At 47.9% G+C, this 18,658-nt stretch overlaps 1 protein-coding gene across 4 annotated transcripts in view; it reads right to left on the bottom strand.

Annotated features, from left to right (window-relative positions):
- The window catches only part of MYO1C (myosin IC), a 662,069-nt gene that overhangs the window by 434,234 nt on the left and 209,177 nt on the right, over positions 1-18,658 (bottom strand). Inside the window, exon 1 of one of the 4 annotated variants that reach the window (XM_069615427.1) lies at positions 13,885-14,130. The exons of the other annotated variants lie outside the window; for them this stretch is intronic. Within the exon in view, the coding sequence (XP_069471528.1) occupies positions 13,885-13,899 (15 nt within the window). The 5' untranslated portion in view covers positions 13,900-14,130. Of the gene's footprint in view, positions 1-13,884; positions 14,131-18,658 lie in introns of those variants that run through there. 4 annotated transcript variants of the gene reach the window in all.

Genomic DNA, 18,658 nt, shown 5'->3' with positions numbered 1-18,658 from the left:
AACTAAAGCAAGACACATCCTTGTGACCTTTCAAAATCAGAAATCAAAAGAGAGTCTGATGGCTGCGGCCAGACTGAAAGGAAATGCCAATTTTAAAGGTAAACCGGTTTTTATTTACCCAGATTATCCCAGGGAGATCTTAATGCTGAGGAAATCATTTCAGGGTGCTAAAGATTTGGCCAGACAACTTCACTTGAAGACTTTTTTAAACAAAAATAATGTATTCACTACTGTGTTGCCAGATGGGAAAAAGAGCACTCGTGATCCTGCACAAGCCATGCACTGGCTGGAGCAACAAAAGAGATTCACCTCTGACTGCCTCCAATGAATTTTGTTTTTCATAGTTAATAAAGACATATCAATAGTTTCCAAACTATACTTTTATTTTAGTTATCTAGTGATGTACCGCAATATCTGATCGCTTAAATCCACTTTTTCTTTAAGTGCAGATGCTTATGGGACCAAAAAGAAGATTTGCTTTTGTTATGGCCAATGCATTTCGGAAATAAAATCCTTCATCAGGGCCTGCAAATCGTGATTGTTCGTGATTTGCATCTATTCAACAATCTCTAATATGTAACATAGTCGTTAAATCAACAAATGGAATACCCAAACATAATTGTGAAATTCAAAAATTCAAAAAATTCAAAAACACAAGTAAAACCATGAAACAGAAGAAAAACAAAAAGTAAAGAGGCAACACCACAATTCCAACAAATTCAAATGGCAGTGAACGCCATCTAAACAGAACAGGCTGTTCAATGTAGTGTGTAAGGCACAAGGGCAAATAGCAATAGTGCATTTCATATCATTTCCAATTGTAAAATAAACAGTACATACGTCGTATGTATGTCCAATGTACGAGGCGCAGATGCGGTGGGGTTTGTAAAGAAATGAGAAAACAAAGAGGGAACAGTGAAAATGGTTGTGAATACTCGTGATTAGAAATACATGTCATCAAAGTTTCAGTGAGTTTCAGTGAAGTCTGGTGAAAGTAGAGTAACTGACCTGCCAATGCAGCGCTCTGTGCCAGTTCTACAAAGTAATAGTCATACGTGAATCCGTCAGTAATGTACTTATAGATAGATAGTCGCAATCAGTATGCATTCGAAAATTAACTGTGCACATATGGCACTACAAAAGATGCATGCTCTTACCCATGATGACACGGTGTGGGTGACAGTGTCCTGGTGGACTGCAGCACTCTTGCTGCAGACCCCACGGTCGATGATGTGAAAAATGCAATTTCTAAATTGAATATTGGTTAATCACCTGGTCCTGATGGACTTCCTTGTGAATTTTTATAAAATTCTACCCGACTCTGCTCTCGAACATTTGAGGGATATGTTTGTTGCTAGAAAATCGGCTAGGGCGTTACCTGACAGCACCAGACATGCCTCTATCTCTGTGTTTTTAAAGAAGGGAAAAGACAGCAACTATATGGCTAACTACCGCCCTATCAGTCTCATCAATACTGATAATAAAATTTTGCCTAAGATTTTGGCTTTGCGATTAGAAACATTTCTCCCCAAATTAATTTGTGTGGAACAATCTGGTTTTATGAGGAATAGATCTATGTCCAGTAATATTCGACAAATTGTTCTACAATATGGAGAGAGCCAATGAGATAGATTGTGATGCCGCTGTCTTCTCCCTCGACGCTGAAAAAGCATTTGACAGGCTTAATTGGGATTATTTGTTTTTAGTTTTGAAGGAGATGAATCTTGGGGTGGAGTTAATTTCATGGATTGAACTTTTATACTCCAAACCGACGGCTGATGTTAAAACAAATGGGATCAAATCGGAAAGCTTTGTTTTGGAAAGAGGCACTCGTAAAGGATGCCCGTTTTCACCGCTTTTGTTTGTTCTAGCAATTGAAACGTTAGCCATTTCTTTGAAGAATGACCCTGGTTTGGACGGTGTGGACTGTTGGGGTGTTACTCAGAAAACATGGTTTTATGCGGACGATCTTTTTTTGGTTCTTAGGAATTAGGATGAATCTCTCCCATGTTTGATGCGAATTTTGATGGGAGTTTTACACGTCCTCTGGTTATAATGTGAACTCGTTAAAGTCCGAGGTTTTGCCTCTTTCTTTTCGCTGTGATAAAACTCTGGTGACTGGATTGGGATTTAAATGGTGTGATGGATGTGCGATTGCGGTATTGTCATGATGCCTACCCCCGGAGCACCAGGCCAGGCCCAGCACCCCCGGAAGCAGGCATCATGCCCTCGGGTAAAAGCCCAGCGGCCCCTTATAGGGGCTCTTTGGACTCAGTCCTGGCGCCTTTGGCGCCAGGCTCATGTTGGACATCAGTCCTGGCGCCATAGGCGCCAGGCTCATAAAGGGAGGTGTTTTGTGCACTTACCTGATGCAGACCATGCTGCACGCTTCAGGCCTCCCTGAGACCTGAAAGGGACTATTTTTTCATAGGGACTATTTTTTAACTCGGGCGTGTCCAGGGAAGGATACATACCTAGTTGGGGAAGGATACATACCTGGGACTTCTTTGGAGGCTATTTAAGCCACGCCCAGACAGCAGCTCATGCTTCGCGTTGTTCTGCTTCCTGCAGCTTAACGCTCACCGTGTCTGCTCCTGCTCCTGGACTCCAGCCACGCCCGCCTCGAACCTGGAAGACCTGCAAGGAAGGAAGAGAAGAGAAAGGTGAAAACCAAGGACTATTTCAAACTTCTTACCTGCATCCGGAATCTTCTCGCCAGCATCCCTGAAGAAAGACTTCCATTTAAAAGCATTGTGTTGCTCGCTTCAGCGCCACACTTCACTCACCTGTCCTCAAGACATCTCCCGGCTCCATCGCGGCTGTCAGCATCGGACGCCACATCTCTGCACCTAGGGGAGAGAGGAAGAAACAAAAGGTGAGCAGAAGGAACACAGAAGGAAAGCCTGATTAACAGCCATAATACTTACCGGCTTTTCTTCCACATTTCGGGTCGGCGCCGCCCCGTTGACAGGTACCGTACCCCGGCCCCTATGGGGAAAGGACAAGAGACATTTCTGGGGAATGATAAGGACATTTAGAGGGATCGCCCTCATCACTACTCACCTCGGCAGTTTAACCCCTCGACGCATCGCCTTCATTCTGCATCTGAAATAAAGGACAGATCACAGGTTAGAAAGACAACATAAAGGGGGCCTCACTTGAACTTTCATACTTACGGCGCATCGCTCAGGAAAGTCAAGTGGATTTTGCCAGCGCCATTCTGAAAACCAGTGAAGTAACTGGACGAACACGCGCCCCTGCACCAGAAGCAGGATGGAGAGTTCATCCTTCCAAACTATAAGGTGAGCTTAAACCGGGGTTTGGAGGAAGTTAGAGAGGAACGAAGGGGGAAAGGGGGGAGCTAGCACACTATTCTGCAGACTGTTAATCCCCTTTCTCATCTGCAGAAGGATATTCCTACGGGCCAGGCAAGCACGATTTGGAGGTCCTGTCCAATCAGTGTTCCGGGTCCTGCGCATCACGCTAGAAGAGGCCACAGCAATCCAGACTAGACCAGCGCCCCCGTGGGAACCAGGTGAGCGTTACAGGTATTTAGACATTTGGTTGACGCCCTCGATTCTGGATGTTGTTGATGAGAATATGTGTGTGATCAGTCAGGAGTGCAGAATGAATTTTGATAGGTGGTCACTTCTTAATCTGTCATTATGGGGTAAGGTTAACGCCCTTAAGATGAATTTGGCTCCCTTAGTAAATTTTGTAACGAGTATCCTCCCCTTGAGAATCAGTAATCGATACTGGAAAGATTTAGACCACCTCTTACAGGAGTTTTTGTGGGATAAGAAACCCCCAAGACTTAGCATTTGGAAACTGCAACTTCCGGTTCGTGAGGGTGGATTGGGAGTACCAAATTTTAAAGCTTATCATTTGGCCTTTTCTTCACATACATTCATTCCCTTTTTGAGTGCAGAACCAGATCACTGGGCTCTGGCGGAATCGAATGCCTTTGGTCCATTAGGACTGGAGGCTTTATTGTCTACTAATACTAAAGATCGAGGATGCAGATCATTAGTTGCGACATCTTTGCACACTGCTTGGTGTGAGTTGTTAGCACTTTTGGGCAAGGATGCTTTCAGATGTTCACTGGCTTCAATTTGGTTGAATCCTAAAATCAAGGATAGTACCAAAACCATTTTTTGGCCTTGCCCCTCAGGCCTTACCCTGCCTACGCCTCTGTACACAGGTGACATTACATACTCCGAGGTGGCGTACCTTAAAAGTCTGCTGCCTCTTCCGTGTATACACACCGCGCATACAAACAATGACTGCGTGCAGGTGACTTTCACACACATATTGAATCCAGACAGAGGACTAAAGACATCTCATGATGATGCGTGTCAGGTATGGGATGCCTAGCAAGTCCTCATCACCCAAGTTCCGGTAATTGTAGGCCTCCTGCTACCATATACAGAGGAACGTAAGCTAAAAGACAGGACAAAACTTTCTGGACTTAGTCTCGAGAGTCTGGGTTTTGCAATTAAGACAAATATAAAATAGTCTACAAATCAACAGGTTCCGTGGTTTAGTCTCGTGTCCACATACCACCAAACTTCTGGGATGTTCTTGGAACAACAGGTCGAAAAAAGGGGTAGATTTGAAAGCCAGGGCCCTCCACTCACACAAACACCTTCTATCACTTAAAAGGCACCCGTTTTCCCTTGGCTTTGCATCCAGCACACAAGGGTTGCACTGCGGTATGGCTACCTCACTGCACTCACATGCAGACAATCTAGACAATGGCACCCATGCAGAGTACCAGCTTGGCTCTTGGAAGACCACCAAGTAGAAGACACTGCACATTGTTGTAAAGCTCGAGCTGCAGTGGTGATCTAACAACGCGACCTGGACACAAGCCCGGCTTGCCCACTTGACTCTTGAGTTTATTTTCCTCGGATGTCGAAACTGGGATCATCAAGAAGTTATCCCTGCGAGAAAATGCCACACACATACTTAGTTTAATGGACTTCAGTATTGCTCCATAGAATTAGATTTACAATATTTTATAGGACAAGCAACAGGGGGGCGGGAGGGAGGGTGGGAGAGCCAGACTAAAAAAAGATTAGTTCATTGGCGAGTAAGGCAGATAATTTAAAGTAACCCGCCCATCCCCGACAGAACCAAATAAGTCAAAGTGCAGCACGGGCAGCATGAGTGCACGGGCAGCATGACCGCACGGGCAGCAGGAGTGAAAGCTTCTCTCATACAGTTGAAATACAGAAATTGCAAGCTACATCTAACCCTGCCCTCACCTCGTAAACCGCTGTCATCATTTCAATGTTTATGGACGTTTATTTCCACGCAGCTACTCCGCCCACATCCGAGACTTCACCCCCTAAATGTTTATGTGCGGGAGGTTGTAGTTGTCCCCTATGTGTATTTGAGACCCCAAGCCCAGTACTCCCTGTGACTTAGTCCGGTGCAGAATTTGGAAGCAGTCTCCCAGGATTCAGTACAGGGAGTGCAGCATAGTATTTATTATTTTTTTTATTTATTTATTTTATTTATAAACACACTGGGACAAGGGCCCATGGGCATAGCAGCGCGGACAGACGAACACCAAATAACGAAAGCAAGAGTCGGGAACAGGATATCAAGCAGAGGATCGCTTTGAATTTGGGAGTAGTCCAGATTCATTCAAACAGAAGAAAGGTTTTTAGGCGATGTTTAAACATCCCCAGGGCAGTACATGACCTACCCCTAGTAGCAGCATGGGCAGATTTTTCAAAAAAAGGATAAGTCTGGCACCATGATACCTGACGAACTAACCAACCAATCACCTCTGATATCTGTGTGAAATCTGCAGTAACACATTTGAATTCTGGACCCTTAGCCTTCAAAAGTTGCCCAATGCCCATGCGACTCGGTACAGAGGATGATCACCTAAGTCTTCAGAAAGTACCTCAAAACCCGGCTGTTCACTAGGCCGCAGCAGACGAATTAGCGTGACGCACCCTCTAAAGACAGGACCAAGCAGAACGTTCAACCTCCAGCCACCCCGTGCCGAGACTAGAAGATTGAGCAGAATCACTCAGATGAACCTGCATGGTCCGGCATCTCTCTAGGGATGAACCACTCCGACTTTAACAACATAACATCCATCACAAATCTGGACACAAAGACCGATCGGAGCACCCGCATCGCAAACTACGACAAAGCAGAGTCGCTCGTTTGGATCAGCCTCACCGACTTGTGCAACACCTGTGCAAAAAGCTTAAATCAAGAACATCCTGGTGATCAGTAGCTTGTCGAGTCAGTCGCCCCATCTTTTCTCTCCATCAGACACTGACACCACTCCACAATCATAAAATGTATCCCCTAATAGGAACAATACCTCAGCCCCATGGATAGCCACAGGACTGCAACTCTACCACTTACGCCTAGTCCTGAAATTCCAACAATAGGACCTCTCGGGAGCCCCAAACTATCGCTTCCCCCACCCCCTTCCCGTTCTACTAGCATCCTTAAACTTTACACAAAGAGCACAGCACACCTGGTAGATGTGTGCCTGCTAGCATCGCCACACCCACTCTGGGGGAGCAGGTCAGAGCTCATTACATGGCCCATCACATCTTTGGTTCTATAACCTACGGTGCCCTCGCTGGGGCTCATCCAGTAAGCAGAGATGTAGTGAAAAGATCTTGAGTTTCTCCCCTTAGGAAATAACACATATCCCCAAGAGTCCATGCCACAAGGCACAGAGCCACAAAGCCATGCCGATACTCAGGAATCTGCTACTCCTGGACCATACTCCTCAGCGCCACGTGCTTCGCATCTGCCTCTCTCTTACTGCCACTCAGGAATCTGCTACTCCTGGACCATACTCCTCAGCGCCACGTGCCACTCAGGAATCTGCTACTCCTGGACCATACTCCTCAGCGCCACGTGCTTCGCATCTGCCTCTCTCTTACTGCCACTCAGGAATCTGCTACTCCTGGACCATACTCCTCAGCGCCACGTGCTTCGCATCTGCCTCTCTCTTACTGCCACTCAGGAATCTGCTACTCCTGGACCATACTCCTCAGCGCCACGTGCTTCGCATCTGCCTCTCCCTTTATTGCCACTCAGGAATCTGCTACTCCTGGACCATACTCCTCAGCGCCACGTGCCACTCAGGAATCTGCTACTCCTGGACCATACTCCTCAGCGCCATGTGCTTCGCATCTGCCTCTCCATTTATTGCCACTCAGGAATCTGCTACTCCTGGACCATACTCCTCAGCGCCACGTGCTTCGCATCTGCCTCTCCCTTTATTGCCACTCAGGAATCTGCTACTCCTGGACCATACTCCTCAGCGCCACGTGCTTCGCATCTGCCTCTCCCTTTATTGCCACTCAGGAATCTGCTACTCCTGGACCATACTCCTCAGCGCCACGTGCTTCGCATCTGCCTCTCCCTTTATTGCCACTCAGGAATCTGCTACTCCTGGACCATACTCCTCAGCGCCACGTGCCACTCAGGAATCTGCTACTCCTGGACCATACTCCTCAGCGCCACGTGCTTCGCATCTGCCTCTCCCTTTATTGCCACTCAGGAATCTGCTACTCCTGGACCATACTCCTCAGCGCCACGTGCTTCGCATCTGCCTCTCCCTTTATTGCCACTCAGGAATCTGCTACTCCTGGACCATACTCCTCAGCGCCACGTGCTTCGCATCTGCCTCTCCCTTTATTGCCACTCAGGAATCTGCTACTCCTGGACCATACTCCTCAGCGCCACGTGCTTCGCATCTGCCTCTCCCTTTATTGCCACTCAGGAATCTGCTACTCCTGGACCATACTCCTCAGCGCCACGTGCCACTCAGGAATCTGCTACTCCTGGACCATACTCCTCAGCGCCACGTGCTTCGCATCTGCCTCTCCCTTTATTGCCACTCAGGAATCTGCTACTCCTGGACCATACTCCTCAGCGCCACGTGCTTCGCATCTGCCTCTCCCTTTATTGCCACTCAGGAATCTGCTACTCCTGGACCATACTCCTCAGCGCCACGTGCTTCGCATCTGCCTCTCCCTTTATTGCCACTCAGGAATCTGCTACTCCTGGACCATACTCCTTAGCGCCACGTGCTTCGCATCTGCCTCTCCCTTTATTGCCACTCAGGAATCTGCTACTCCTGGACCATACTCCTCAGCGCCACGTGCCACTCAGGAATCTGCTACTCCTGGACCATACTCCTCAGCGCCACGTGCTTCGCATCTGCCTCTCCCTTTATTGCCACTCAGGAATCTGCTACTCCTGGACCATACTCCTCAGCGCCACGTGCTTCGCATCTGCCTCTCCCTTTATTGCCACTCAGGAATCTGCTACTCCTGGACCATACTCCTCAGCGCCACGTGCTTCGCATCTGCCTCTCCCTTTATTGCCACTCAGGAATCTGCTACTCCTGGACCATACTCCTCAGCGCCACGTGCTTCGCATCTGCCTCTCTCTTACTGCCACTCAGGAATCTGCTATTCCTGGACCATACTCCTCAGCGCCACGTGTTTCGCACCTGCTCTCCCTTACTGCCACACCCACTTTTTTGGCAGAAGCAAGCACCACCACAAATTACAGCGGTGCGCTATACAAGACCAATTTACATTTTATTACGATTAAATCCGCTATTAAACAAACTACTATTGTGTATAGGTGCATTCTAAATAGACAATAAATAAACGCAATTCTAAGCTTCCTAGAAGTGCCCTGCGAGAAGCTGGTGGGATGTCGGGAACAATAACATGCGACACCCATTGTCGGATTACATTTTTATTAAGTCGTATGTGCTTTTAGGATTCTGATAGGAGCTTAGTTGATTCCGATTTGAAGAAAATCAATAATACAAAGAGTTATGTTGATGTGAAGACTCATTACAGCACTTAGACGAGGGAGAAATCTGCCATGAAGCACTAGATGAAGTTGTGCTATTACTATTCCTAAACTTGAAATAATGGAAAAGGTTTAGATCGAACATTGCTATTGGTTGTCCGTTTAATCCGTGGAGTGGGCCCCTCAAGGAAGGCAGTTGAATTGCCTTGCCACCATATGCAAGTTTGCTTAAGGTGCTGCAATGTGACCTTAAAGGTACCTGCGAAAGGGGACGAATGAGGGGCTACGCATTTCTTTTATCTATTGTCCCCATTACCGGATTTCAAGCGCCAGTAATAAATGAAAACAGGCGGGCAATGAAAAACACACCATAACCCACGTAAGACAAAATACAACATTTTTGGATGGACTTTTTTTTTACCTACTCTGAAATTGCATAAGTTCATCTTTTTAGTAAATACAGCTGGTTAAAATCATTGTGTACTTAAACCAGTGTGTCCTGTCAACGCATATGTATTTGTGCCATCACCCCCCCCCCCTTAGTTCTGCTTGTGCATCCCGCTGTGCCAGCACTGTTAGGCAGAATCCTGTACAGTTCCCTTGGGGAACACTGCAAAAAGATTAAGACTACAGGAGTAAGCAGCAAACCCAATTGGTAGCAGTCTGTACCATCCAGATTTACCTGGTAGCTGTGGCTGAGAAGTCAGAACTCTCTCAAGAAGAGTAGGGCAGTATATAGAGTATACACAATAGGGCCAAAAACACAGTAGGGCAAACAAACACTGACCAGAGCTTTGTATAAAAAGTATATAATTATTTATTTAAAACACACTTTAGGCAATATACTAGCACTCTAAATCAAAAGCAAGTTAAAACACAGTCAGGTAAAGTATACACACCTCCCTTGATAACTATCAGACAAGTCCGAGTTAAAACACCACGATTTGTTAAAACAGATGTGAGCGCGTAACCTGATGGCACTCCAATAGTTCATTTAAAGGGAGAGAAAGAGGCAGAGCATAGAAATAAAACAAGTCCCAACACTTTTAGGAGTTCTCAGCAAGGGAATAAAGGCAGTAGACATTGTAGAGCCAAAGTTCATAGGCCAGGCCCACTTTAAATGGCGCAAAGCTAAATGTGCCCAGGATCACATGGTTTAAAATGCAAAAAAAGTCTTTGCAGAATGTTCAAAAGAGGTTGGGGCGATTCAAGAAGGTAAAGTTAGAAGGTCTGGGGCCAACCCAGTTGGAAAGCCAAGGATTTAAGGGTCACCTTGGGCAAACCGAAGAAAGGGAGGCCAGGCAGGACACAGTACCTTAAAGAGAGAGGAAGCTCCAGCGGTGGCAGTTGTTCCTGGCAGTGGTTGCAGTTCGTTGTTTCGACCAGGGGAAGAGTGTATCTCGTCGAGGAGGAAACGTGGAGTCGTTGCACTGCACAGGGGTGAAACTAGCCACAGAGTTAGTCGGTAAAAGGTGCGTTACTTTTATTCGCGGTCAAAGTGGTGAAGCTTGGCTATCCGGCCCCCGGGGTGCGTGGCACAGGCGATTCAACCAAGAGACGTCTTTGGAAGGCGAAAGGGGTGAACTGGTTGGTCCCACCAGCTCAGAGGAAGAAGACTCGTCCAGCAGAACATCTTCTCTTGTCGTTGGGAAAGTGGTGAGTTTGTTGCAGCAGGGCTCCACCGGTGGTGTCGTCATTGCAGATGGCTCAGCTTCTTCCCTCTTCGGATTCTTAGGTCCTGTGGCGACTTCTGAAGTTCCAATCCCAAAAGCCCCGCTTTTATGCAGAAAAACCCCCATTCAACAGCCTAGCTGTCACTCAAACATGCTAAGTGGTGAGCCGGGCAGCTCACCACTGGGCCAATCAGAACAGAGTGTGACTTGAGTTGCTAAGGCAACGCAGTCCAGGGTGCCAAGCGGGGCTTTTGGGCTTCTGTGGAGAAGCCCGCCAAAAAGTGGAACAAAGGTCTCGACCTTGGTCAGAGTTACAGAGTTACATAGACGGATACGAACGCCATTTTAGAAATTAGTTCTGGCAAAAAGACCCAACCGTTGATTTAATATTAAATAAATAAACCGGCGGTATCTTTAACATTGCACCAAAAAGTGGTGCGGTCAAAATCAATGGGAAAATCCCATAGAGAATATTCCGTTGGAATATATTGCGTGGTAACCACTGCCACCAGCCAGAAACTCGACAAGGGGGGACTGGACAGTGCCCCCTTGAAAACAGACCCTGGGGCAATATAATTAACCCCTTCCAATACTTCCACAATATGATGGTTTGTACTGGTTCTGTTCATAATTTAAGACTAGTAAAGTCAGTGGTGACTTTACATGCCCTGGGAGACAGTAGTCAGTCCCAGGGTATGGAGTCTATGTTTGGGGGTCACTATGACACCCCTGTGTTACTGCACTGAGGGTGCTGTGTAACCCATACACAAAAAACAGATGAAACCCTATGGAGTAAAAGACCCCATAGCCCAAAATCACACAATAGTCGGAGACATATCTCAAATCATGCCTAAGAGTGGGAGGAAAAGAGTCTCACTCTTAGCAGGAGAAAAAAACAAACCCCAAAAAATCCATCAAAGCTGCTGGGGGACTCACTAGGTTTGGGAAATTAGCCTTATAAGAGAATTCTCCCTAACGAGCACTAATATTGACTCCCGGCCCTGTTCCCGGTCACCCGTTTAGTGCATAGTGGCGAACAGGCCATTATGATATGGAAGGATCGAACAGGGACCTGCAATGGAGGCTGCAGGGCGCCTCCTGCTTGTGTACAGTTTGCAGGCTTCTCAAGGGCTGGTTTTAGCCTATTGTGCACGTTATCATTCAATCAGGAAATGTTATTGTGAACGAAACGAAAACCGTTGCTTAAAAAAAAATCACTTACAGATTAAAACAAATATATGGTCCTTTATGTGAATTCAGCAAATTCATTAAAACGCGAAAGCAAGTGCAGCAACAGTATAGTGTGCTCCCGGAAAACCACCTGGGTCTCGATACGGGGGTTGCCGGGAGGGTATTGCACATTCTGAACAGAAACACAGCAAAAAGGAACATTACATGAAGAAAAAAATGGAGAAAAAAATGAAAACACCTCGACATGAGCCATATGTATGGAGAACCAATGGCACATGCAGAGAAGGCTGGAGAGGCGGGGGTGGGGGGAAGCAGGAGATACAAACCAGAGAAAGAGACAGATACCCTGCGAGCCTGTTTGGGTTACTGGAGAGTGCTCTCCTACAAAAGTTCTCCTCTGAAAGAGGTGAGCAGATCACCCAATTCCACCTCTAGGACATCACTATCCTAGTGCTGGGTTTTCATTTAACGAATTAAGTCCTTCTGGGAGCTATAGTGTTGGAGAGGGAAGAGACTGGTCTCCAGCACCTTATAACAAGGAGCTCTAAAAGGAATGCCCAGGAGTGGGGGAGCAGTGTCCTGGTTTTTCAATCACCCCAGGAAAGAGAAAAACACAGGGTTAGCCTCAATGGGAGAGAGCAAAGAAGGGGTGGGCGCTGCAAGTAAAGGACGAGAAGCGAAATACGTTTCGCTCTTCGTGCCAATACTAGTGTTAAAAAACACTGGCAGCGGCATTCCCTTTTACCACACTCGCACAGGGGAACCTGGACGAGGAATAGATTGGGGTTAAGTGGCGTGAGCGAGTGGGTGTAGTGGAATCTCCCTAAACAACATGGATTCAGAGGCTGGCCTTTTTACCACCAGCATTCAGGGCACGGGATACGCAAACACCAAGGGCTTTAAGTGGGCCAGGACTAGCACGTGTGGAGCCCTGGCAGTCTTCAAAAAGTTGTTCTGAGCCTGCCGGGCTGACCCAAACTAGCCCTAGATGTATCAACTCCCTCTGGTAGCCCTTTCAATCCACAGAGCTGTATGGCTAAAGGTCTGCTTGCAGGGGTCGGCACTTCTGAAAAGAAAAAAGGAGACGGAAGCACCAAAGGAATCAGTGACCCTGCCTCTCCTTTTGTTTCTTAATCAGAGGTGCCCTCCCAACACATCTACGTGGAGGTAAGGGCTGCCTGAAGGAGTTGGCGTCTCTCCTGAAGAAACAAAAGGGGAAGTGGGGGCGCACCTTTATCCTTGCTTTTGGTGTGCACCCTCCCTTTTAGTAAACACAGACTCCAACTCCAGCAGGCATCATGTCGGCGGGGATCAGAGCCTGCCATTAAGAAAGAAAAAGGAGAGGAGCGCATCAAATGGAGTGATAGCAGTACACCCAATCACTCCTGCTTGGCTCACACGACCAAGCAATTTCACCCCCGCCCTTTGGCCTCGCCCACTTCATTTAGCTCCACCTCTCGAATCCGCCTTGCGATTAAGCCACTGGGAACACCACCCCGAATAGATGGCCACAGGTGATAAATCGCGACAAAGAGAAGGGACTCGTTTTAAACTAATTCTTGTGGTAAGTGTTGGGCAAATTACCAGGGAAGTTGGTGCTGCCGAAGGGACAAGTATGGGTTGGCGCTGCTAAGGAGCAGGGTCTAATTTTCAACTATCAGGAGGCAAGGAGGCAGGGCTCAAGTCGAGGGTACACGCGGTGGACCGAGTCCCCCCACTTTTGGACAGAGTCCCCCACTATTTTTTCAGAGAGCACATTGACATGCTAATTTTTAGTGACACCACATTGAATTGGTATGTTAATGAGTGCCCCCACGTTGTGTTGTTTTATGGCCTTAGCCCCTGCAAGCAGGGTTGTTAGAGAAAGCGTGCCCACCTGCACACACCATGGACACACAGAGTTAGAGGTCGAGGAATACACACAGAAGCCTCGTGAAGAGGTAACACAGTCACACGGTACACCCCGGGCCACCCCCTCAGCAGCCCACCTCCAGTGTGTCCCCATTCCACGCGTGACTTAGTTGCCAGTCCTGTTTTTGTCTTTCGGTCCTGAATTTGGAACGGGAAAAGTCAGGACGTGGCGACTGGCGCAGAGAACGGGGAAACTTGCGAGCTCTACGTCCGGCGCCCAAGACTTCACCCAGAGAACTCCCAAGCAGGCATATTCCAGCGGTGCCTACAGCGGCCCGTGCGCACTTACCATGAACGACGGCATTTGCAGGGATAGCCCGGGGGCTGCCGGGGGGCTGCGGGAGACGGAGGTATCGCCCGCGGCGAGCACGGCAGTGCAGGAATTCCAAGCCTGCGCTCTTACAGAGGTGGCCGAGCCGGGTCAGGAATGTGCTGAACAGGACAGGGCGGGGGCTGCCTATGGACAGAGGCACGCAGGAGCGCCCAGATATGCGCGCACTCCCCCCAGCGCGAGGCTTACTCGGTGCTGCCCGGGGAACTCCTCTGCCAGGGCAGGTTTCCTCCCAGTTCTCGGGAAGTGGGGGTGGGGGGGTTGGGCGAGCTGCACTGCCAAAGAAGTCCCACACAGGAGAGAAGAGTGTAACGCCCCTGGACTGCCCCCCGCCCCCCCAGCCCCACCCGACACCTAGATATAAACAATAGCCCTCCGGAGCAGAACAAGCACCGCTGAATTAAGGGCCTGATTCACAGAATATTTTCCTAATGGCATTGTACCTTTATCCACCACTGAGCTAAGCATTTCACTAAAGCACCTCTAAATAGCAGTGCTGGGAATTGACCTTTTTTATGAGGGGCCCACCCAACAGTTGTGGGGGGGGGGGGGGCGGGAGGTGGGGGGGAGGTCGAGGAGGGAGTATGGGTGGGCCGGGGTGGCTATTTTACTCACTCCTATAAACATTTGCCTTTCGGCCCTTTAGAAGATTAATAATAATTTAGCATTTATATAGCGCTGCTTATAAGTGTGCTGTTCATTTATTGACCTCAGAAGGATGAAAGGCTGAGTTTGGCCCTGCCGGGATTCGAACCTGCGCCAGCAGGTTCTGCACAGATGTCAAAGCGAGCGCTCTACTCGACCGGCTGTGATGATTTATGATGAATCTGAACAAGATTCATCATTAACACCAGGAAAATAGTCAATTTTCTCATAATGTGCCAGTAAAGTATAAAATGTGCACACCTTTTGCAGTCTACAGGAACTACATAGTGATGTGCATTTTTTTAGAGTGCAATAAAAGGCCACAGTGACTAGTAAGACCCCACACTACCATTTAAAAAGACATCTTCAATAAACTTGGCTTTGCTGCTGATATTGCCTGTGCACCACTTCCTTCATGCATGCAGTGTTCCCCTTTCATTACCCAGTCTAAATATTCTGGGTCTTCTCTTACAGGGGTGATTCGTACAGGGACCGATTACTGTGTCTGCAATTTTATTTTAATTACAGTCTCCTATTTTTATAAAACATTGGTTGGTCATTCTTTGATATTGCTATCAAAGTACAATTTTTGTTTGGATGTTCGTCTGGATGTGCCAGTCTATGGTCACTCCTGGTTTAGTAGTAGTGTAGGCCAAGTAGAAGTTTTATCCACTAATCTTCTCTGTAGCCAAGTAGAGCAGATGTCATTTTATCACAGTCCAGTATTTAGCATTCTGGGACTTGAAGGTTTTCAACTTCAACTACAGGACTAAAAGAACTGAAATAAAGAACAAAAATCAAGAATAGGTGAGAAGTAGGGGATTTTGGTGAACACTACATTCGCTTTAGGTAAAGCTCTGTATTCCTCTGCTACTAATCTACTCACTGTTCCTAGTTCTAGGCTAATTTCCAAAAGGACGCCGTTGCCTTAGTGACCCGAGTCATACGCTCTGGAACCCATTTCCCTGGGCTAGGGAGTACTAAAAAAAAAAACACCTAGTGTAGCTTTAGGAAATGCATGAAAACCATTTTGTTCACGGACAGGACAGCTCATTATGCTCCTATGGTTCTCAGTTGCTGTTGGTCTCTAACACCAGCGCTTAGAGGTGGTCACTGTAAGGGAGGCATGGTATCACAAGTGAAGACAGACACAAGAGATGAAAGGTTCAAGGGTGTTTATTGAAAAACAACGGTTGAAAAAACTCCTGTCCGGCCCTATATCTAAAGATGGGAGCACGCTCTACCATCAAATAATAAATAACAGTCCTAGTAATGTCTGTCAAAATAAAGTGGCCTATACCAAATAAACCTATGGCCAGCCCTTACGCTATTACAATAAATGGATGCATGGAAAATAGTGTATATAAAGGAAAATCAGTGTTATAACAAAGGATCAAGATGGCTGAGTCAGCTCTCCTCCCCAGGTTGGACAGTACAAAGTAAGGTGGCCCCCGTAGACAAGATGACACACTGTGGTACAGGTTCTCAAAACAAAGGCAGTTCAAAACATGGATCGAGGCCCGCCTGGCCTTCCACATTAAAGTCACTTACTCTAGCGTTCCAAAATATCTTTCACAGTTCAACAAAAAAGTTCATGGAGGTCTCCCACCGTCGGGCCAGACCTCTCAAAGCTATAACAGTTCACATAGGTCTCCCTCAGCCGGACTCGGACCTCGCACTCACAGTGCTTGCAGGGGGATACCCTTCGCCAAGCTTAATTCACATTTGTTAGGGGTTCTCTTCCCCCCAAATAATCACACTTCCAGTCTCCCTCAGTCAGGCTCAGACCTTTTACTGTTGTCGAAGACTTTCAAAATGTGCAAGGCTTTTACTATAAACCTACGCAGGACCACTTTGACTTTCTCAAAAGTTTGCTACATGTCTCCCTCTGCTTGGACCAATCAATCGCTCACAGTTCATCACAGGTCTTCCTCAGTCGGGCTCGGACATCTCACTTTGCAACTCAACATGATTCACTTTCCTTGGGCTTCTCTTTCCTTGAAACCAAATAGCTCATATCCTTTCAGCTCACTTCCGTAGTCGCTCAATAGAGGCTTTCTCTAGGCACTGTCGCAATGCTGGACCACTCTGTTACAGTGAATCGCTATTATTCATCACTTGCTTGCTTCAGCTCACCGGCTGTGTTGGTTTCTTTGTTCGTATCCTTGATTTGGGAGCCAAGGACGATACCACAGCTGCAGCTTCACCTCCCCAACTCAGCCGCTCATCCAGGAGGGCTGCTGGTATCTTTCAAATGCAACGTTGGAGGCACTGTTCTCTTTCGCTCTGTCCTCTCAGTGGTCTCCCGCAGCCGGGCTCAGACCCCTCAAAGTTTCTAACAAAGGTCTCCCTCAGTCGGTTCGGACAACTCTAGATTTACAAAGTTTTAAAGTCTGTGGACTTCATGTCCCAGTATGATGATAGGTTATTTATAAAGCGCTTAATAGCCAGAGGTTTTCTAAGCGCGGACCTGGGGATGGAACCTGTGTTCCATGTCGTCTTGCTTCTAAGGCGAGCACGTTGCCCCTGAGCTATCCTCCCGAGACTCTTTTCTTATTTCACTCCCACTTTGTCAGCTCCCCTATAAAGCATTCCAGGGTTTTAGGAGATAAAAGGGGATAACTTGCTGAGGTCAGGGTCTCGCCACCTGCCCCTCAAAGGCCTGGGCTTTCCTGTTTTGCCCAGGGGAGGAGCTCTGCTGTGGGCACTGCCAGGTAACCCCCAGTTGCCCCTGGTTTGGCTCCCTGGAGTTAGAACTCTCTCGCCACACTGCAGCCTCCCCTGTACTCACAGGCACAGCAATTAGGCAGGCCTTCCAGTGTCTCTCCAGCTCAAATTCTCTCTGCTCAGTCTCTGTGCACGATCCAGCATCCCCAGCTCGCTCAGAGAGAGAGAGAGAGAGAGAGAGTGTGAGTGTGTGTGTGCGAGTGTGTGTGTTTTCCACCTTTTATACTTCTTGCAGAGTTGACAGGTTTCAGGTGTAATGATTGTAAAGGGAGGCCTGACCTTGGCCTTGCCTGGCATCATTACAGGGACAAAATGACAACGCCCATAGGAATCCCTGGTGCATTGGTTTCTATGGGTACTCTTCACAGCTCCCTCTCTTCCTCTTCTTCGTCCCAGTGGTTTGATAAATGGGACTTCTAGAATGGAGGTAGGAATTGTGGGAGTTGTCGTTTTTTTTCGAGAGGTGGTAAAAATATCATCAGAAGAAGGGCAACGTTGTTGTGAGATATAGAGAGTTGTGATTGTTCTCTTACGCCTCCCTTTGATGTGGGTACCTGTTGGAATTGAGGAGGGGCAATGGGACAACGGGGCATCGCTTACCGCTAGGTCCGATTATGACCCGAGAAAGTGCAATTAGCGGCACGGTAGTTAACGGTGCCGCTAACAGCACCAAGCGCGCGGGCACGCGTCCTCCCATGCCGTAAATACCGGCATGGCACAAAGTGGGGAATATCACGAGTCAAGCGGACATGCTCTTAACGCCCTTGCGAAGGCCGTAAAGTACCTAACCGCCATGGTGCTAATACCGCCATCGCGGACCAACCTTAAACGGCCATGTGCAGTGTTCCCAGCTGCCACAGGCGCACACAATCAGCACAGGTGGAGGCAATACAGACTGGCCAAGTACAAAAGGAGCACACCCCACCCCTTCCCACACCCAGTCACACTCCACAATGATTCCAATACGACTAGCAATGTTGGGGCTGGAGGACCTGATTGCAATGGAAGTGCTACAGCAACAACAACTACAACAACAGACAGCACAGAGGAGACGCAGGAGGAGAAGGAGGGCAAGGCAGGGCCAGCAAGCCCCACCAGCACAGCCAGTGCCACCACGCAGGCAGCCCCCAATCCCACGCATCAGAGCCAGTCCATTCAACCTCACCGCTGAGCAGATCCACACCCTGTACCGTTTGGACCGGGACACCATCACCACCATCGTGGACATGATACACAACGACATAGCATGATTGAAACACCCACCGCCATCCCCCCCTACTGAAGGTAGGGTCCGTGCACCACTTCCTGGCCACAGACACCTACCAGCACACACTAGGGCACTTGTATGGCATTTCACAAC

The sequence above is a fragment of the Ambystoma mexicanum genome, chromosome 9, assembly GCF_040938575.1.
Source record: "Ambystoma mexicanum isolate Mex_15411 chromosome 9, UKY_AmexF1_1, whole genome shotgun sequence".
Classification (NCBI taxonomy): Eukaryota; Metazoa; Chordata; class Amphibia; order Caudata; family Ambystomatidae; genus Ambystoma; species Ambystoma mexicanum.
This window is presented reverse-complemented; position numbering and strand designations above follow the sequence as displayed.